Source organism: Anopheles arabiensis, chromosome 3, assembly GCF_016920715.1.
Source record: "Anopheles arabiensis isolate DONGOLA chromosome 3, AaraD3, whole genome shotgun sequence".
NCBI lineage: Eukaryota > Metazoa > Arthropoda > Insecta > Diptera > Culicidae > Anopheles > Anopheles arabiensis.
This window is the reverse complement of record NC_053518.1, coordinates 13,671,202-13,693,698: the sequence shown is the minus strand read 5'-3', so window position 1 is coordinate 13,693,698 and position 22,497 is coordinate 13,671,202. Positions and strand designations below refer to the sequence as shown.

General features: G+C 42.5%; 1 protein-coding gene across 1 annotated transcript; it reads right to left on the bottom strand.

Moving 5' to 3' along the window:
• Positions 1-1,549: 1,549 nt before the first annotated feature.
• Positions 1,550-18,660, bottom strand: LOC120901949. The gene is made up of 3 exons (XM_040310327.1): positions 18,130-18,660; positions 6,950-7,150; positions 1,550-1,983 (listed from the first exon to the last, which is right to left on the bottom strand). The coding sequence occupies exons 1-3, from the start codon at positions 18,194-18,196 to the stop codon at positions 1,772-1,774; spliced, it is 480 nt and encodes a 159-aa protein (XP_040166261.1). The 5' UTR covers positions 18,197-18,660; the 3' UTR covers positions 1,550-1,771.
• Positions 18,661-22,497: the final 3,837 nt, after the last annotated feature.

Here is a 22,497-nt window from a genome sequence, read left to right as displayed (position 1 = left end):
AAAGTAGTCTAATACATCCTTGTCGGGACTTGTACAGCCCATCGACAGCTTAAATCCAACCCGATCGAACAAATTAGGTTCTCAGATAACAACTGGTACCATCATGTACATCCCAAACTCATGTCCATCCAGAAAGTCGATCAGCACAGAGCTCTTCGGATGGATTATCGCACAATATTGCAGATATCGATTCTATCACTCGATCACTGGAAAATATCACTTGATTCTTGTTAGGCTGAAATACAAACAACATATTAAACTTACTTATTAGTGCAAAATCGTTATGATATTACCAACCTGTTTGAAATCCAAAACGAAGAGTAAAGATACCAACCAATTTGTTCTGTGTAGCTTTATTCATTATCCCTTTTCGGTCTACATATTATGTACACGTTTAACGGAAGTGATGCATGGTATTATGATGTGTGGATTTTGTGCATATATGTGTATGATAACATCTGATAAAAAGTTGGTTTCTCTTTAATTTTCAATTCCATTTGATATTTGCTCCTGCATGTTTGAAGTGGTTGTTGTGAAATTTTGAAGCGAATTTTGGATAGCAAATGTATTACAGTATCGCCTACAGCTTGGCAAATATTAACAAACATTCTTGAGACGATGAAGACTTCTTCTAATCGTGATTTAACACCTTTAAAGCTAAGCAAAATTACACCACTTTTGATGTGAAACGACAGATGTAAATAATTAAGGACAAATGTTCGGTGTGCGCTAGTGATAAACCAGATTTTCCAAATTGATATGTTCCGGTACCTGTTGTGTCTATCCTGTCTAGCATCATCATCTTTGTGGTTTTGTACATCATTAACTTCCTCGTAACGCTCTTATTACTGCACTGTCCTTACTTTAATCAACACAATAGTGATTGTGTTTTGTTACTTGTTACTTTCTTTTAAATTTAACGGTTTTTGTGGTTCTTCATATGCTTACATATTTGTAACACTGAAGCCATACAAATTAGCTTCTTTCTTTCTCATGTTTTACCGATTCATATTTTGCATGTAGCTTTTTTGAATAGTTTAGTGAGGTGAGGTGTTTTGTGTGTGTTTTTTTTTACTGGTGACCAAAATACTTTAACACTTATCGGACGCTTAAAGCGCCTCCCGAATTCGTAAGGCATAAGGCATAACACCCCCGTCACAGAGGCGAGGGACAGAGAGACAGGAAGAGAGAGAAAGAGAAAGACCGTTGTGAATGAGATTCTTTTTATGCTGCTGTTAGTGGAGATGGTGCAGGACGCACCAAACCTGTGTTACGATGCCACTCAAAAGCTACTTAAATTGGACAAAATCAGCTTCCTTGCTTCTTGCTGATAACTAACATTCCGAGGGAATGGGGTATAGTATTCTAAGCTTTGTGTGTGTAGGACGATACAGGGTTTCCCACGATTTTTTGGTGCGTTCCCATCAATTTTTGGTGGGTTCCCATATTTTTTTTGTGCGTTCCCACGATTTTTTGGTCGTTCCTTAGAATTTTTTGGTCCAATTGTATTGATATCCAATCGGAAAATACCAATAAATTATGGGAACGAACCAAAAATCTATGGGATACGACCAAAAAATCGTGGGAACGCACCAAAAAATCATGGGAACTGACCAATAAATCGTGGGAAACCCTGTAAGGTAACTCTCTGCCACTGCTCCACTGCCTTTCCCTCTCTTTCTCTTTCTCTCTGCCAGCACCATTTCGGTGGGGTGGAGGGGTAGGGATGGATGGAAAAGAACGACGACGACGATCCCGTCCCGTTCCGTGATTACCAGGCGAGCAGCTTCGCCACGAACGCACTGATCAGGATCATCAGGGCGGCCGGTCCGTACTGGGCGGCCCCGTTGCATCCGTCGGTGATGCAGGTCTCGCAGAACTCGGTCTTGATGTAGGAGGGCGTCTGGGCGTTCAGGCACGAGTTAGGTGGCGTGTTGACGTCCTCGTAAGCGCAGGAGCGCGACACCACGACACGATCGTTAACTGCAATGATAGAAGCAAGAACGCACAAACAATTACACATGGATAAGGGGTTTTTGGGGGTAAGATAAGCTGTTAGGGCAAATCATTCATTGCGTTACGCTCGGGTAAACTGCGCTACACTGGCTTGGGAACGCAAACTCTCGCATCAAGGTTAAGGGGAACGAATGTGTATTGCAATACAAAAATGCCCCCATCCGAAGAGCAAAACGCATCTTTGATCTTGAAGATCGGGTTGAGCGTGATGTAGTGAAAAAACCATCGTTTGAAGATCAGTAGTACACATGTGTATGTGTGTGATTGCATGTGCACTACGGTATAATATGCTACGGTTAATTGCACGCCGCTCAATGTCACTGGTGAAGGTTGTTGCGTTTTTGAGTGGCCTCTGTATCTACCGTTACTGCGGCTTACTGAATTTGCATTTCAACTAGTGCGGCTTGAAATGTTTTTGCCTAAGGGTACGTAAATAAATTCAAAACGAAAATAACACTCGTGGTAATTATTGGAAATATTTGTACAAAATTATCGTTTGTTGTATGCTTCAAGGGCCTGGGATGTTTGATTTTGAGGGTATTAGGCCAACATGGTTCAGCTATTTCTACCAGAATAAATAACAAACATATATTAGTTAAATGTCATCTAGATCTTTTAAATTCCCAATAGGACTTAATATTTAATAGTCATTTTTAAATTAACATAATCGGAACTACAACTGGAAAGCAATCGGAAAATATCACGAAAAAGAGCCTGAGTGCATCTAAACCAACATTTTATCTACACAGCTGCTTGCAATTCCAACTGCACAAACAAAATATTGTAGAAACATCTATCTGAAACCAACATTTTTTCGTTCAAAGCTGCTCAGATGACTCAAAATTTAACGATTTTGTTTCTTTATTATGCTGTTAGGCGTAGAAATCATGACTATGACTAAATTATGATTATTTTATTTGCTAAACGAAAATGTATTAAGTTCGTTAAAAGAATGAAGTACATTGAATTGTATTTAAATTCGTTATCATTTTTATAACCGATATTCCTCTTTTTTGTGAAACTGTTTGCTGTATGCAATTAAATAGTTCTTGTTTAATGAGAATCATTGATTATTTCAGAACATAGAAATGCGAGAATTTAATAAAAAGTCATTAAAAATCATTAACACGATGTAATGTAGTTCAATGTACAGGAAATTATTTAAGTTAAAATTTCAACTAACATGCTTTACAGGAATTACAAAAAATATTTAAAAAAAATAAAATGAAAAACAAACAAGCAACACAAAAATAATTTGAGAATCGGCAGGAAACAGAACATTCACAACAAAGGGCAAAAGTACATTATTCTATATAGCATTTCCAAATCGTTTAGGAAGTCTAAGCCTAGATGTGTATCAAGCAAATGCATCCAGCTCTATAGATAGGTGTGTCACCCAAGTTACGGTATCGCACCTGGCACAAAAGCCACCAGAGAAACCCCGCTTGGATTCAATTATTATGCGTCTAGCATACATTACAGGAGCTTCCTTATCAAACACCGCTATGCACTGTGCGGGCGTTGAATTGCATTCAATTATTTTTTATGGTTAGACGACACTAGACGACAAGAACGGCCCGATAAGTCGCACTTCCGGCCGCAAGAAACCACAAACGCACATACCTACCCGTCACCATATGCTGGTCTAAGAATTGTCTATTTCCCATTTCTCACGGTGATAGGCAATCGATTAGCCACAGTGAAGCCATAGAAGGGTAATAAGTAAATTGAAAGTAAGCAAACATAATGAACTTTTTCCAGTACCACAGAACAAACTTATCAAAAATTCATAAAACGCAAGAAACGATCATAAAAACGATCACTCATCACGTAGACGTGTGCCCGCGCCTAGCGTTGTCAATCATCGCTTTCTGGTTGCCATGGTCATAAAATAGCCGTAAAGATGTCCAAAAACACTGATACATCGTTCGGTACATCTGTCGTCACCGTACCCGCTCAAAACATGCTTCCAGTAGTTTCCGGCATTTATTTATGTGATTGAAAAGATGTTACTTCTATTTCCATAATGAAACGCAAAAAATGTTGTGTTTTACGCTGCGCGATAGTCGCGCATCGTTATGCGAAATGAGTGACTGGGCCGGCAGTAGCAACGGTTAGGGGCCAGCACAGCCACAACAGCCTACTGTTAGGTATGCCATGGTTGCTTGCTTTGTTATTGAATTCACCTGTAACAAAACAGATGTAACCGGGGCAGGCGATGCTTCATACAGCGCGATGTTAGCATTGCCAACAGCCCTACAGGCTGCGGTTCATTACGCAACTGGCTGGAGTAGCTGTAAGCAAGAGGTGGGAATCTAACAACAGTGCGATCGCAATGCCTTGGAGATGTTGTTTTGTTTCTACCGTATCTTCGTCGACCTTGAATTGTTCTCCCGCGATCAACTGGAAGATGCAAACGCATTGAGAAGAGTGACTCAGACTCCTTTGCAACAGAGCAAGGCTTGCAAGCTATAGACGCCACGTGCCCGAGATTTGATCAACCAACAATTGTACACCACCTCAACACCGCACCCCACAGAAGGGACAAATTGATATTAATTTCTTTCACACTTTTAGATCAGCTACTGCACCGATATGCATATTAGAGAACGGCGAAGGAAGCGACAAATGAATTACTGTACGAGTTTCGTCAGCTTGTTCAGTGCTAAGTTGGGTGCACGATTATTGAACGAGTGGAATCCATGCGGACGATTGTCTCTATATTTTGCAGTGGCAAGTTAATTATACCACACGCAAGCCAAGTGCTGTGTGGCAATAGAGCACGAACCCCAGCTAGGGTGTGTTCAATTGATGCACAAAAGTGCATACTCATGACTTTTATTGTAAAATACGGCTTACAAAAGTAATCAAATCATTACTTCTATCGATGGCATGTCCCATTTTATGTTGTGATAACGATTTTTTAGTATCACAGAACACTTTCAATAATTGCCCAACAGATGTTACGGTCACATCTAATCTAGAACGACTGACCTAATCTGATTCTGACCGAGTATTGATTTGACTGTTTTATGGACATTTAAATAATTCATTACTCGAGTATCTTGTCCACGTGCTCACACGATGTAGACTAGTTTTTGCTTGAAATTTGCCAGCGCTTTTTTAGTTTAATTTCTGTTAAATGACATCAAACTTGGCCACATAGAATAAAGCTGATTAGCTGAGATCAATAGAATTGAAGGCCAAGATAACCAATTGATTGAACAACTGTACCCTTAGAGAAATTCGCATAGTCCAACATGCCACACATGTGGTGATTCTTCTTCTATTTGGAGTAACGTCCCACGCGGACATGCCGGCCTATAAAGACTTTCGTGACTTAATTCATTATCACGCAGCCGGAGTAAAATCCTTCCTACGAGAGGACGGGTCCAATCTAGGCTTGTACCCATGACGGGCATGTTATTAAGTCGTTCGAGTTGACGGCTGTACCACGGGACCGCCCCCGCGCTGTACCGTGGTGAACATGTGGTGAATAGCCATGCCAAATCTGTTTGAAATGAGCGATATTACATCATCTTTTGAAGACGTTCGTCTTACTTGCAATATATCAATCTCTGGCTTTTTTGTGCAATAAGCTAGACTGTGATTTGACAAAAATACCAAAAATGATATTCCTGATTGCGGAAAAAAAACATTGATATTCCCTTACAGGGCAGGAATTTACTGTAACATTCTCAGTTATAAAAGCTGCTTCATTCAAGTCAACCCAAGCGGGGTTTTCAGCTCAACTGATTCCAAGGAAATAAGGAAGATAACAAGGGAATAAGGAAGATAAGGAAGGATAGTTCTTGATCCGGACATCAACCTAGTTAGCAGTCTCAATTGAAACGTGTTAATACACGTATTATTTGAAACCAACTGCCGACGCTATACGCTATCTTTAAAATTTGCCAGTTTTTTGTGCAAATTATACCGATTAGAGACATCAATTGTGAAATGCAAAACAAATTCCCTTTTTGGTCGAATATTAAAACCCAATTTTAAACATACAAAATTGTTATCTTCAGTTAAAATCAGATCAATCAACGCATTTAGTGGCTTAAACCTCCATGCAAATTATGCGAAAAAAAGTATGGACTGAAAACCTCGAAATTCGACAAAAGCTAATATTCGAGATACGCGCTATTGCTTCCAATCCGCATTTATATCGTATGTCCGGGAATACCTGTACTAGCTTTACGTTTCCTATGCTTTAAACCAAATGTTATACTGTTTCTATGCAAGAATATATAAAGACTCAAGTTTGTGTTGCTATCCGTATGTAATGTACGCACAAAAAAGGCCATAAACGCAAACCTACCATTCACATTACCCCAAAATTTTGCTCAAATGGTCTCAGTTGTTTTAAAATAATACTACACACTCCAACGAACACATTTGATGCGTTTACTTGCTTTCGTGATCCTCCGCCAAAATCCTAACACCCATGCCCATACCATGCGCTTGGTTCTTTTGCGCACGCATCTGGGCGGCTCTCTTCGTGTTAAAGCGTCATTTTACCACCCCACGACAACAACAGCATTAAAACAGCGTACTACCAAGCAAAGCTAATTAAATTAACTTGTAAATCTTTTCAACGGGCACACCCTCCGGCACCCAAACCTCCCCCCCCCCTCCTCCTCCTCTATCCTGCCGCCCGAGAAATATGGACACACGCGAGATAGTACACCTCCTTCGTGCGCGTGGATGCACCTTGCGATTAGTGATCCTTCGCCCCGGGCCAGCGATTGCGACTAGAAACGAGATAGCGATATAAAGAGAGAGAGGGAGGTTCGTGTTTCCGGTACCACCCATCCGTTCCACCATTAGCTAATTGATTCTGCCCCATGTCCCTATCTGACCCAATAAAACTCGAACGGGCGGCCCCAACCCGGCTAGGTCGTCCCCGGTCGTCTTCGGCAGTACTTACTGATTTGCTTCATTTTCTTGCAGACCGGCCGGGTTTGTTGGTTCGCCTGGTTGAATTGGTAGTTGACCTGGGGCGGATAGCTGCAGTCGACGTAGCTCCAGCGTCTCTGCTGCTCGGTAATGATGTCCTGGGTGAACGGATCGTCACAGAACGCGGCCGTTGAGGCGTCCGACGAGCATCGCCAGCATTTCAGCGCACTCACTGGAATGGTAATAAGCAAAGGGAAATGAATGAACGGAATTTGGGGTGGTAGAGACTATGGTTTAATTGTTTAATCACATCCGAAAAGCCGGCCGGATGTTTGCCATTCACAACAAGTTAAACGACGACAGCAGTTCGACGTCCTTTTGTTCGTAGGAATATCTGAAAAGGAAGCGACTGTCGTCGTAATTTTGGCTGATTTATTTATACCGCTGCCAGCGGCCAACCTTCTCGAAGCAAACCGTTGCTCCTATGCTTTTCTACTTGACCCCAAAACGAGAGAAGGAGAGAGAAAGAGAGAGAGCAACACACATAGCTAGAAAGTGCAATGATTTAGTTATACTTGCTGACACATTGTCCGTGTCGAAGGTACGGATTTAGATCGAGGTTTACGAGGTGACGCAATGTCGCCCCCCGCTCGGGAACGAGGGAAGGAGGATCGCCAAGCAAAAATAAAACGGTCACTACCAGAGCGTATGTGTGTGTGTGTTTCACTCACATTTCACTCCACATTTCACTCCCGCCATCAAATCCCTAATATCAATCATATCCATTGCCTCACACCCAGCAGGGGAAAAGGTTGGTCACCTGAGGAGCTTCTTGCACTGCTGTGTGAAGATGTTCTAAACGCACGAAGCAAACTAGAACTTAAATTGTTTATTTACTTCCAGCTTAGTATAAACAACGCACCGGGCGGCGATGCGATTGAATGTGAGGAAAATTCACTAACACCGGTGCGGCGTGGGGTGATGGTGGCGCAGCCGGACTGTTGCACGTTATATCATCCTGCCCCGGAGGGCAATTAGTCCATCATCGCGCTGGTGTAATAATCGTTAGGGTAGAGGAGCGCATGTTGCTTCGCACGCCGTGATTCGGTGATTCCAGGGGTGCTTTAAGTTGGTTTTAAAAAGGGGTAATCTGATGATTTGTTAGTGCTAGGTTTTTGACAAACTTTTTAATTCAGATGTCGCTAAACATGCTAATTTCGATGATGTTAATTGGTGAGGGTAGTATTCCAATTCTTATCAATTTTATCGAGTTATTTTTTAATAGTATTGAAAGGCTTGTTAAGATGTAAATAGATGACTTTAAGGCAAGAGACGAGCAAATGGAAATAAACATGTGTACACGCGAATCACTGGCCGTCTCCATCGGCGACTAAGGCTGCTAACTTCGAAGCGCAAGCAATCATACATCGATACAAAGTGTAGTTTTGTGCATTGCACATAAAATTAAATGTTAAATTGTCTGTCCTCTTGCATTGCAATCATTTCAGCGATTCAACTGTGCATTTATTTATCTAAATACCTTTAATTAATTGCTCTTAGTAATACGATTAATATGACTTAATAAGGTTGCATTGTGTAATAGCAACAGACTTAGTATAAGGACGTGTACAACATTCAAGAGTGGACGTTCAAAATGTTGATATTTCAAAGCCAACATAGTGAATTCTGGGTGAAATTCAGTCACTATATTGCTTATTAAACCAGGAAAGCTTCAATTGTTCATCAAAATATGCAATTAATACAAAAAACTTCGATAAAGACTACCAAAAGGCCGATAAAGTTAATTGTTACATAAATTTCAAAAGAAATGTTGTGAGTCTTACAATGTTCGCAGTTTTCAACTCTAAAATTAAAAATTCACATGTGCCAAGCACGCTTTTAATGTTCTTATCAAACATGACACATGATCCTCATGAGTAGATATCATATTAACTTGTTGAAAACCTTAAAGAAGATCTTATTTGATTTAAAGACGGGTGCAACAGAGAGATTAACGAATCTCTTATACAACCATGAACAACATTCTAGTTTAGAGCAACAATCGTTTCAGGTCTATGCCTGCCTAAGCGTCTAACGATCGCTAACTCTAAGTGGTTGAGAGTAACTACAAGTTGAATATGTCGTGTAGCGTGTATGAGGATTTAAGTTCTTTCGAGATTTGAAGCCACAAATGACCTTGCTCCTCACTGCTCGTAATCAATAACCTCTAATTCTAATGTTTGTATGTGCAGAAATCTAAATGTTGGAGTCAACATATTGGAAAATATCAGGTTCTTGTATACCAAACAAGACAACAAACCTTAGTTCAGCCATGTCGGAATCGAAGATCTAACAAGAGGTACACTTTAGCACACTGGAGATACATTCCTAATGTAATGTATGACGCACCGAAAAAAGCAACGCTAATGAAGGTTATAATTTGCCAGAAAATGATAGAAATAATTTATCATTTCTAGTAAACGTAGATAGCATAAAAATCACCCAGTTGCAGCACATTACGGGAAGTAGTACATACATTATGCATATCTCCTGCACAAAACAAGGAATAGGCCTCCAAGGACAGGAACACGATTTCCGGGAAAATGTTTTTGAATTGGTTAGCGTAAAGAGTTCAGTGAACTTGTTCAATCATTAATTGCAAGTACGCGTACAAACCCGGACCCGGGTAGGAAGGACACGTTTGGGATTATTGAGATGGTGACGGATTATCGTTAATTTCGAAAGCTGTCAGGTATTTGGATAGGTTTCCCCGACGCAAAATCGTACTTCCGGGCTTGAGAGTTTTCCGGGAAAACATGATTTACCCCCTATGGTATGTGTGTGTGTATGTGTGTCCGTTCACTACTCTAGTTTATTCATATTACTAATTCACCTAATGAAAGCAAAGCGTATTATCACAGCCCACCAAACGACGACGACGACAAGCGGTCAGTCAATCGTGCTACATTCCATTCACTTGCCAAGCTGTCAGAATCCAGATGGACATTACAAAAACCACACCGGGAAGAGGGGGGAGGAACCACATTAATCAAATCTTCAGCCCTCTTGTCCCATAACACATCCCGCGGTACGTAACTTTGACGGACAAATGATAGGTGATTTCGAGTGTTCGAGCCCGATTCACGTACCCCATTCGAGTACCATCCCCCTCAGAGGAGTAAGGGGAGGTGTAAATGCATTCTAAATCACTCACTGACCATCGCCAGCCAGGCGTGGGATCGGGAGTATCGAGCAGCTCTGGAAACTGTTTCACACAGTACACATGGAGGTTCAAAACATCAAAACTTTGCAGCTTTGCAGAGCAGCAACAGGCAGAGCAAGTGCGCAATATAAAGCCGATAGATCATCGCGTCCATACACACACACACGATCGGACGTTACATCACATTGCGTCACCTTCAAACGCGACAGGGGGTAGTTGCTATATTCTCACCCTTCTTCTGTTCCACCCCGCTCTCAGCTAATACGAGTGGAAAAGTTTTCCCGGAGAATAAATCAACGCTAAATCGCAGTCATTATAACCCACAATCGTGAGTGTATGTGTTCTGTGCAATAAAATTGCACCGAGTTGAGATGCATTACAGCTAGAGAATGACGAGTCAAACGTAACGAGTTTTAAGCGTGGACGGAAAATTGATTTGAAATTTCTGTAAACGGTTTTTTACATGGCACAGTTTTACGATGTTACCTTAACTAGCAGAACTGACATTGAGCAGGGGTTTATAATTTATGTTTCTGGGTAGGTCAGTTACTAAACACTGAAGCTGCATTTTACTACTTAATACATACTAGAACCGTTTAGGAGGAGTTATAAAAGTGCACATGAGTCAACACACTCAAAAGCAAGGAGGAGCGCGACCATTTCTGAGTCAAGCCTGATACCTTCCAATTAGTAGCGTCACACATTCCCAAAGCACAACCTCGGCGTTGCGTGCGGTGGTGCTGTGTCGGTGTAGAACAGAGAGAGAGAGCTAATCAAAGGTCTCGTCAATAAAAATGCTTCCGTATGCAGTGATGATCGCTTCCAGCTTATCGGTAGCAGATCTTATACGGAACCCTGTGCTGGGCGCGTCACCTACCACCTACCCGCACCAGTTACCAATATCGTCACGTTGTCACTAATTGTTTTCAACACTTCAACAGCGCTGCCGGGTATAGGAGGAAAAAATGTGACACCACGCGGAGAGCATTTCAAGCAGTCCGGCGGTATGTACCGTGACTCACGTCATTGGTAAGCGCGTCTTAGCGCATCGCAAACACGCACATCACCGATACGCCGATATTGATGGAATGCGCAACCCGGCTAGAAGACCCGCGTGTTCGTTCTACGCTCTTCTACCCGGGGAAAGATCCAGAGAGTTTTGTATTACCTTTACACTCCCGTGGTGTCGTACACACCACGCCACACCCTTCTTTTTTGCTGCTTTGTGATGATGAAATTATGATATAATATGTTCGGTTGCTCGTGAAGTATTGATGATCGCATCGACTTCAACCTTCCCCGAACATCACCACCAAACCCCGAATAGAGCTAAGGATGGATCACTTGATCGTGCGTTTATTTGCTCATGCCGTGTTGTCTACGCGTGTGTGTGTGTTTGTTGCTATAGCAACGACAAAGCAACTCTGCGCGTCCTAAACGCAGCCTACTCGAGGCAGGACTGAGAAAAATGTTCACACAACAGCACCGCCGAATGATGATTTGTTTCGAATTTGCTAAAACAGATGTTGGTTGGCCGTGTGGTGGGTGCTAAAAATATGTTGTGATTTTAAAAATAAAAATTCCCACCCATCAAAAACCCCAAACCAAGCAGACACGCACTCGCACGCAAAAAAAACAGAACGGAAAGATACTAACGGAGAGCTGTACGCTGTATGCTTTCACTTAAGCCGTGCAGCAACTACAATTCTTGTTCGATGATGCAAAAAGATGCTAGTGTTTAGGAGAATATCGTTTTAAAAAAAAACACTGCAACGCCACTAGAGCGTAGGTCAATGAGGGGAAAACATCGAGAAAAGGCCATCTTTATACCCAGGATGGTTTCCATCCACTGATCGTTTGACGTAATGGCTGACAGTTCTTTGCAAAAACGCACCAATCCCTTACGAAAACATTGAAGAAAACCTGCTCATTGGTCCTCATTTTGAGATGGTTAGGTGTTGGATAAACACAACCGTCTCTTACAAAGCCGTACCAACGAGATCATTAGAAGATCGCGCTGTATCTATTTTAACCGTACATCAGTTTTCCTTACATGATCTAGTAGCTGTGAACCTCCCTACAAACGGACACTCACAATAAAGAATGCATTTTAATGGGCATTTAGAACCTTAACTTAACTCGTTCGCACATCTCCAGACATACGAATGGGACATCCCAAACGAAAACAAAGCATGACAAATGGCGCCATCGACATTAGCCACCAACCACACAGATGCTTGTGCACCAAATAGGCCCACCGATCAAACAAATCACCAAACCCCAATAACCTCCAACACCGTAATGCTTTCACCGGACTCGTGTGGTGTACGAACGATGATGTAAGCATGTAGGCGCGCGTATTGTACATACAAACATGGGAAGCATAAAAACATATAACACCAAAGATCCGAAAAGATCTATCGCCCGTACCAACCTTACACCATATCCGCGCCCCGAGATGTGTGTGACGGATGCAGCCGTTAGGTGTCAGTACGCAGCCAAGAATCAACTTTGAGCGCGTGTTCCTGTTCAAATCGTGTTCCTGTTCAAAAAGTCTGGAATGGCGCGTGTTAGCGCAGTGGAAGGGAAGCGGCATGTTTTACGAGGACGAAATGGAAGACGAAAGCAGCAGTAAGCAAAATGCCAGCCTGGCCGCGCCAAATTTCGTTTACTTTTTAACGGCTTTTCCGTTCCGTGTGCGGCGGCACACGCTGTGAACCACGTGTCGAACGAACGAATTAGGCGTCGGAAGGGGAAGGAGGAAATTAACTCTCCCCCCTAACAGCAGAAATGGAAAACCGTTTAGGGACCGAGGAACGCCGAGTCGCCGTTGGGACAGCTTCTAAGGTGTGGCTAATCGTCGCTTGCAGTTAAAACGCGTTTAGCCACACGCGATAGAGAGCCGAGGTGGAGGCGCATAGCAGAATAACAAAACAAAAAATGGTCGTCTTTATTACCGCTGACCTAGATTTCATCACGGAGCTGTTTTGTACCTTTGGTGTACCAGCTTTGATGCCCTCTGTCACTATCTCTCCAAGACATGTCCGAAGGCAAATGGAATCAATAATCATTTAGAACGTCGTACAACATCATCATGCGGTTCGGTCGCTCTGATCACTCTGAGCACGGCCTGACACCAGATAATTAAAACCTATAAAACCATCACTTACACTACCTTCTTCTTCTTCTTCTAAACGAAAACGTGTGCGCCACCAACAACGCGTCCCCATTGATAGGAGTTTGGCCGGGGTGTAGTAACACGTGTGCGCCGTCGTCCACTGTCGCGCGCGCGCGCGCGTTCTACATTCTTTTGTTCGAGGCGCTCCAATGCCAGCAAACAAGCGATCAGTTTCATCTGTTTGCCGGACCCACCTGTCGCATACGTCGCATCACCGATCGGCTCCGAATGGTTGATTTATTCCATGCACCCGATCAGCAGGGCTAACTGGCCGCATTCCTAGGCAACGGCAGCAACGGCAGCAACAGCGGCAACTGGTGCGTATAATGGAATCTCAATCGATGCGACTCCAAGAGCCAATCCGTCGCCTATCGTCTCGCGGGGCGACAACAAGTGAGCGATGAGCTCATACACGCATTATTTGCGCGTTTGAAAGTCGTGTTCGCGAGTGACGGGAACGGTGGTAAAAGGGATGGAGATTGGCTTCTACATAGCTCCATCGGCGTGTTGTTGGCCAAACATTTCACACTCCTTTACCACGGGGCCGTACAATGGTAAGTGCCATCGAAAAAACACCCATCCCCAAAAGCACAAAGTAACACAAAGCCTGGTTTAACGCCACACAAAAACAACAAACGTCTTCAAGGTTGTACTTCTAATTTACCCCCTCCCAGCTAGTGGCTGGGTGACAATTTGGACAATGATCATCAAATAAACAATGGACTAACCAGCCACCGGCCCATTCACTTGCCCAGGTAGCGCGGAGTAATAAATTGCCAAGTGAAAAACAAAAAATCAAGCAACGCAATCACGTTCGCCCAATCATTTTACGAAACTACCGGAAATTAAATGTTTTTATTTTTGTGTTTTTGTAAACAATTTACAAGGGGCAAAAGCGGCGGGAGCTATCTTTTCGCGTGCAATAAACCAAACCACACTTAAACACCTTTTGTCAGCAATTGTTTCTTCCCAAAAGCGTTAACCATTATCATCGCCTTCCGAGTGTGTCCGGACTCGTCGCGATCGTGCAGAGACTCATCACGGCGACAACGTCACAAGACCACAACATTGGGGTCACAAACACACACACACAGGTGACATCATGCGGAGGGTGGTCTAGCGATCATCAACTCTCTCGGCCAAGGGCTTACCCTCCCCGAGGGGTGTGTGGATTGTCTACTGTCCGGCCTTCGGTGGAAGGTTAGAAAAGGATTGTGTAACACACTCCAGTGCGCGTTATCAGGAAAACGAGAAGCGCGCACATGCGATTAAACCCATGCACAAAGAAGACAAGGCTTTTCCTTTGGATCGGTCATGCGGAGGGCCATTAATTTTGGTGTGATTTTCTACCACAAAGGACCTTTGTGGAAGTGATGCATTAGACTGTAAGATTTCTTTGGAGTTGTTTTTTGTTTTCGCGTGAGGGGTTTCAAACAGTTACCTTTACAAGTAAAGATAGTCTTTGATGGATAGCCATATTAATACTTATTGTTGCAATAGCATCAGTTGGAAAATGTTGCAGATAGTTTGTTGTCTTCTAAATAGAAGTTTTGTTTGCCCTATCCAGAATTAAGGCATATTCGCTTTCTTACATCCCAAGGGACCATAGTTTGTCGGTCACAAAAGAGTGAAGAATTAAAATTCAACTAAATGTGTCGAATGACAGCTACTAATAATGGAACTCATTTAAACCTTTTCATCACTTCATGTTGTATTATAATTATTTCGAAGCCACGTTTAGCCTTTGAATGGCAAAGCGTCATAACCATGATGAAGAGTTTTATAGGTCTTTGCGTAAGGCTTTGAGTTACACGACCTTAAGTGGACGACGACGTTAGCCTTTCTTGTGCCAACCAGTCGAAGAGCCAACAAGCTAGTTGGTTGGGACACTCGTGCGCCCACATTGCCGCCTACTTAGCAAATGGCATCAGTTAAAGGCGCAGGAGATTAGTTACAAGACGATAGGGGAAGATAAGCGAAGTTAAAGTTAAACATATACGGTTTTAAAACAGGACACCCAAATATGGGTGTAACGATCCTCGGTAACTTCAGTGATTGTTTTTGTTAAAACTACAATTGTAGATATTGTAAAATTATTTTGTAGCCCAAGTATGAAGCCTTTTTCATAAATGAAATGAAATGTACAAAAATTAAAAAAAAATCCTTGTAGTAATCAGCCTAACAATGGAAGTGAAATAAAATAAATCTTAAATTCTAATTAGAATATTCAAACGCACTTAAGGCTGCTTTAAAAAAAACACTAATGAATCTTATAAAATCCACCTTATAAACCCACGTCCGCAACCCATGTAAAAGTATTCTATAATTGCTTTGCTTATTGGATGAAATGAAGCTAACAATTACCAACCCTCCTCCGCACAATATAACAACCATCATCATCTTACGCCCTAGAAAATTCGTATTGGTGTACACTACCATTCTACTAACGCCCAGTCGGAATTGCTTCCAGACGCGCCCAACAAGTTGACACTGAATCGAAACAACACTCTCACACACGCACACCTCCTTCTCGATTGGCCATATTGGTTATCCCTGTCCCCAGCCCAAGACTGCCCCCGTTAAGCTGCTCCGGCAAGCTGACTGACACAAGGTGGAGGACCATTTATCCTACCACCAGACCAGTTCACCACACTTACATACCACACCGCACGGGCAAGTGAAATTGTTCCAGCGCAACACACACACAGCCGCGATCGCGATCGCGAGCTCTTTAATTGCATCACCTATCTAGCCAAACACAATTAATGCGACCGTGTGCAGCAGGGCACAGGCTGGTACACACCACAACCGTCCGCTTAGTCATACCGTCGTCGTCCGCCACCAACTGCTGCTCCCAGCATGTAGCTATAACGAGGTGAAGCAACGACACGATTTGAATATTAAGCTCGGACAGCCGTTCTAGCTCTCTAGTGCTGGAATTCACCATGGCCTGTGTGCTGAAGCGGGTTTATGATCCAGCAAACAGCGTCAGGGAAGTTGATCGCTTGGTCAGGGGCACCAAGAACCCAACCCCAAACCAAACAAGAATTCAATCATTCACGACACAAATGATGCTGGGCGGGACGTTGATCTTTTGATCTTGAATTTTAGCTAATTGAATTCATAAATACCTCTCTCTTTCTCTCTGTACTGTCATTCTTTCTCTTTATTACTCTTTCCCCTAGCCCTCCCCTGCCCGGGTCTGTGCGTTTATGTTTGTCAATGTAAGCGATGTGATCCAACCGATTCTCGATTCCCGCGATCAAGCATAAGCGTGGAGCTCCGATCCTCCTCGAGATGTTCGGAGTGCCACTTGTGTTTTGTTTGTTGTCATGTGTTTTGGGATTCCTTCAATAGCTCTCTTCACAACCCCCCCCCCCCCAACCCACACACTCGAATCTCTGAGCACAATCTGAGGGAGAATATTGCTCTGGAATGTGTTTGTGTTTTGTTCGCGTTTAAAGAGGCGCGCGCGCGCAACGCAACTCCCAGAGCGTATGATAGATTAAATTTATCGTTAATTAATGTCGCACTCGCGTGACATATAATCCCTCTCAGGGCGCAGGGTGCGCCTGCTGCTTGTCGATCTGTATTTGTTGGCCTTTTCCCTTTACGAATAGGGAGACGCAGCGCGACCTTTGTGTCTTCCGGGAAAGCAACGCATTTGCCGTTGCTTGCGAAGAAAATGGAGCAACTCGAGGGGAGACTAGTATGGAGTGATGCGTTTTTAATTGAACAAGTAAACTACGAAGATGCTGCAATGGACGATGCTCCCCTCATATTCTAACCAAATGGTCGAAAAAAACAGTAGTAGCAGTGGGAACCGATTTTCAATGAAAACCACCGATTGCGTACGCGTCGATTTCCTCAAACCGGGAAGGCTTCAAAACTGCGCAATGAATCATTCCGTAATCGACATTTCGCTCCATTCAACATCCGAAAGTGTTCTCAATTTCAAAACACACACCCAAAGAGAAGCGTGTCTAATAGTGCAGATCCCAAACGCAGTAGGCGGGAGGAGGTTGGTGTGTACGCCGCACAGTAAACACACTTTAAAGTAGTCCTAATAGGCTATGACATGTAAATGCTGCTGGAAGATGGAAGAAGTCCGTGCTTGAAACCAATTGGCCAATATTTAAAGACAGCTAGAGCTGTGTGTGTTTGTTTTGCTTTTGGAAGGGTTACTTTGGAAGCGAAATGGAGCAAAGTGTGTACACGAGGGCCGTTAGTCATTCTTTTGCCCGAAACACTCTTATTGTTGAAACCTCTCAACACAAGGGCTTGATTGTGAGAGCTAATGTTTGTTTTCCGTTCCGATGATGATGGTGTGTGAAGTTTTGTAAAGTCACCAAAAAAAAAAAACGGTGTCTAATTTCATTCCAAAGCTTGAAGGAACTTTCATGGACGTTGCATCCTTCTTCTTATTTTTCGTATCGAAACAAGGTGGTAAAAAAACAACCTCCCGCGCCTCACTGCACACACGTTTGATGATGCATGGCCGTCGCCACACTTGTGCTGCAAACATCTAGCGCATTCCACACTCCTCCGTCGAATCGGCACACAGGCACACATTTCTTGCACATGGGTCTGCATCAATCAAAGATACATCAATAATTCAAACCATTTTTTTGCCTTCTAATCATATCGAGCACCGTGAGTCCGTGAGCATTTCCTTCCTTTCGATTGCGCCACATTATGTCTTCTCTGTGGTTCGCGCTCATGATACATCTAATCTTGCTTTTTCCCCCCACTGTGGGCCCCACGAACGATCATCACAGTTTCACACGCATCGCAAAACGCAACCGCTTACCTGCTTCGAAGCTAACCGCCAGCAGGAAAGATGAAACCATCAGCACTGACACAAATTTGTTGGCCATGTTGTTGCTGTTGCTGGTTTATTTGAAATTCGGGGTCACACCACACCGGGGTTGGTTGGCTCTCTGCCGCAGATGCTTTTCACTTTCTGTCACTTGGATGATCGGTACAAACAGGCCTGTTTGTAAACCTGTTTTTGGTCTGGGGTTCACTGCACCAAAAATTGCAACCAAAATCACAGCTCTATCTCACTTGCTGGAGCGATCTTTGTGAAGGGATTGTGAAGTCTTCGGGCAGGAGCACACAGCACACAAGACGCTCTAAAAAACCACAAAGCTACCACCGCACACTAACACTGCCAATTCCCAAAGGCACCAAAACAACACAGAATCGAAGGCACTGCTGGTGTTGTGAGGTGTGTCAAGCTAGAGACTGTTAGCAAATCGCAGCAAACCAGGTTGCCAAGAGGAAAACACAGTACCGTTCAGGCGTGCGTCTGTCGTAAGACTAAACGGGCGAATCCAAGCAAACATGCGCGCTTGTTGGGGCGCACACCACACGCACACGCAACGCACGGGAGGCAGCTTCGCGCGGCAGCAACACCCGAACAGCAACCGAACGGGCCCCGAAGCTTTCGCGTGGAGTAGGATTGAAGGGAGAACAAATGCAACACACACAAATACAATGTTTGTGGTTTTGAAGGAGGGTGGGGGGTGGTGGGTTACACACCTCACCCTCGTGTAGGGGATGCAAATGGGGGGTGGCGCACAGCAAGGGGTGGCGCGCGTTGTTATGACGCGCGAGTTTTCTTATGGGGCGCAATGCACACGAACACACATAAACGCGGGAAAAACGCGCGCGCAAGTGTTAACAAGGGCGGCCAGTGGCGAGCGTCCCTAGTAACGTGGGCGCTCTTAGGCCCGTGGCCAATCACTCAATACGCACGACCGGTTCGACACCGTATTTTTAGCGACAGTATATAGAAAGGTGTACACAGAGTTTTGATTGAAAAAAAGTACTACCAATGTGTTTACTATTTGTTTGTTCGGTCCGGACGCGGGACAGAAAATGCGGTGCACATTTGCGGTAGTTTTCCCTTGCAAGTAAGAATCTTTTGATCTTTCTGGGTTGTAGAAATAAGCAACTTTTTCGGGCAAAACCTCTGTATAAGTTACATATTGTGCAGAAAGGGCGCAATATTAACTTATTATTGTCCCTTGCGAATTAACTGACGTGCTACCTACGTCACGTGTTCTACGTGTTACCTGTGTTGTATGTTTTTGATCATTTTTAATTACTAATTTACTTTTAATAATACTTTTAGTTGTTTTTTAATAAATTAGGAATTAACTGGAATTAATGAGCACATTAAATTAAATTACTTTTGTATGTCATTGTTACGCTTTATTGTGATTAGACAAAAATTTACCAATATCCATCTAGCGAACAAAAATATTGATAATAATATATTTTTTAATCATTTTACCATTCATATCACTTTAGATATTGTTGCAAAAGATATCAAGTCCCGATGTATACCAATCAAATTCCATTTTCTATCCAACTCGTACACTACGTGATTTTGTACGTGTTTGAAGTTAAAAATCCTAATTTTCTTGTGTTTCTTTTAAAAATAGTGAGTATAATTCGATGGAAATAATAAAATTTAAAACAAAAATACTACTGTTCGTCTTATTTCATACTTTCTTCAGCAGAAAGTAGGATAACAAACCATGGCTTGGAGAGAGGTAAGTGAAGAAACACCGTTTCCGGGTCAATGTTTAACACGAACGACAATATTAAACGCTTGCGAGATGTTTTTCGACAGTTGTCATATATGTGTGACAGCTCTTTGGTTGAAAAACATCTCGAGACTGTTCAATAATGCTGTTCGCATTGAAAATTGTCCCGAAAACTAGTGTAACAGCTTGAGCAATTTTAGACGATCGGAATCAACAGGCAAGTAAAATACCTAATGCAACCCAACTATGAAATTGTAGCAAAATTTTAGCAATGACAATAAAAATTGATGCGACTATTATAGAATGTTTCGAAGAAATTGTGTTTACCATTCAAAATTTCGAGTATCTCTCGAGTAACATTTCAGTGAATATTACACAATTCCCATTGCCTATCAAACGCTATCACGATTACAGGGCAAGGCGAAGGGTTTATCGATAAATAAACACATTAAATCTCAATCCCCAAAAGCGCAGGAAAATGATTTTGCGCCGCCGTTTGGTGGATTGACACGAAGCACGTATTAATAAAGTCTCAAACATTCGCTTGCCACGCGCGTTTCGTGTATGTGTGTGTACGCGTATTTCCCTTTCCCTTTCCCAAACCCCCCCTGTCCTAAATCCGTACGCACACGTTTGGGCGTCACACATTCGGGTTGTTCCCCGTTCCCCAAGCTGCTTTTATAAACTGTTGTGACGATGATGTAATTTATGTTGCGCTAGAGCAAGACGAAAGAACAACAACAACCGAACGCATTTGGCGCACGTGAACCGAACCAAGCGATGGGTTTTAGCGGGGCGTAGTAGAAGTGGTAGAAGAGCGTGTGTTTGGCCACAGCTTCGCACAAAACCAGTGCGTCCTCCTTCGCTTTATTATGCATGAAAACAAAGAGCGTGTGTCGATCATGGTGGTGGTGGTGGGTAGCGATGATCAGATCGAAGAGTAACACCGAGCGCTGTTTGGCATCGTGCCAGCAGCAGCAACCCGCGTAACAACCGCCGGACGATCTTCTGCTCCCTTCAAACGGTGATCGCGCAGCGATACAGGTCAGATCGCGCGAAGGTCAAGAAAGGTATAACTTGTACCCCCCCAAAAAAAAAGGTATACCAACACAAAGACACCAATATACAAATAAGCAAACACACACACACAGAGAGATGGGATCTTTTCTATACAAAAGCGTAACGATCCACCATGAATGAGGTAAATGTGTTTGTGCAGAGGGTTTGGAGCCTAATAATGACTACATCTTTGTATAAGGGACAGTGTAGCTTCCAAATCCGCTTCCAAAAATTGCTGAACTTTGCTCGCTTTGCATACAGTGTCACATACACATTCTGTCCCTTTGGGTACACCAAAAGAAAATAGGTCAAACAGCAGGCTGCCAAACTGGCAAGTGCAGTTACGTCACTATTTAAAAACAAAACTGAAACCTAAATATTCTTGCACGAAAAATTACCGCCCTTGAAATTGCTTTTAGGTTTAGGTCGTGCATGTTAAAACATCAAACTAGCGTTAGCGTTATGTGGATCGTTCGATTGAGGTCATATTTATTCGAAATTAATAACTTGGAACACTTTATTTTTCTTTTTATGGTATCATCAAAGGAATATATGTAACAAATACTTAGAAATTGTATTGTAAATCATGTAGTAGATCATCAGCAAACCCATAAAGCAACTAAAAATATTTAAATAAATATGATTTTTAAAATTAATTATATACTTTTATGTATTTTTTCATAATATACTATTTTTTAGGTAAGCCAGAACGTTGTACTGCGTCCCATAAAAGAACATAAACATAGTTTTATGGTTTTAACACATTTTTAAATATTATGTCTAGGTTAACAATAATATAATGAAACATGAAAATTTCAAATAATATGATCATTACTTAATGCAAACATTACAAACTTTTTGCTAAACCGTCAAAGTTTATACTCCGCCAAGTAGCACATACCATCATTAATTTTAAGATAAAAGATTAAATATCGCTATTCTATTGGTATTAAAAAACAGAGTTTAGGAAAAATCTAATACAGATTCAGAAAAGCAATCAAAAACAATCGTAGCAAAAAATTGAAAAAAATGACGTAATTTGACAACAACCACCAAACAAAACACCAGTAAAGTAAACAACACAAAAAAAGAGATAAACAAAACGTGCGGAAACATTGATTTGTAACATTACATCACATTTCGATACCTCACAAGGACACGCAGCTCTTCCCAAACGCACATTCCAAATAGCATGATCATCATCAGAATCCATAAAACGTTGTGTCTTTCACACCAAAAGGAACTTAAACATAGGAAGCTTGCCTGCCGAAACGATGTCAATAATCGATACGTCGTAATGGAGCGCAGTAATAGAACGTTACGTATAAATTTGATCCGGTTCATGACGCGGGCCGACATTGATACGCAGACGGAGACAGCGCATAGGTGGTTCGTTGTAATAAGGTCGTACAGGCATATGCCAATCATCTCCCCATTGCAAGCCATTCCACACGTATGCATCCATCAGATTATATGGCTAACCTTGAACATTATCGTGTGCATCTATGAACACCCTCCTCTAGTCAGACACAGCACCAGTTTTTCAGCATTAAACTATGCTA

Coding starts and splice junctions, on each gene's coding strand:
- LOC120901949 (XM_040310327.1), bottom strand. CDS start 18,196: ATGGCCAACAAATTTGTGTCAGTGCTGATGGTTTCATCTTTCCTGCTG. Junction 7,151..18,129: donor GGCGGTTAGCTTCGAAGCAG/GTAAGCGGTTGC, acceptor TTACCATTCCAG/TGAGTGCGCTGAAATGCTGG. Junction 1,984..6,949: donor CAAGAAAATGAAGCAAATCA/GTAAGTACTGCC, acceptor CTATCATTGCAG/TTAACGATCGTGTCGTGGTG.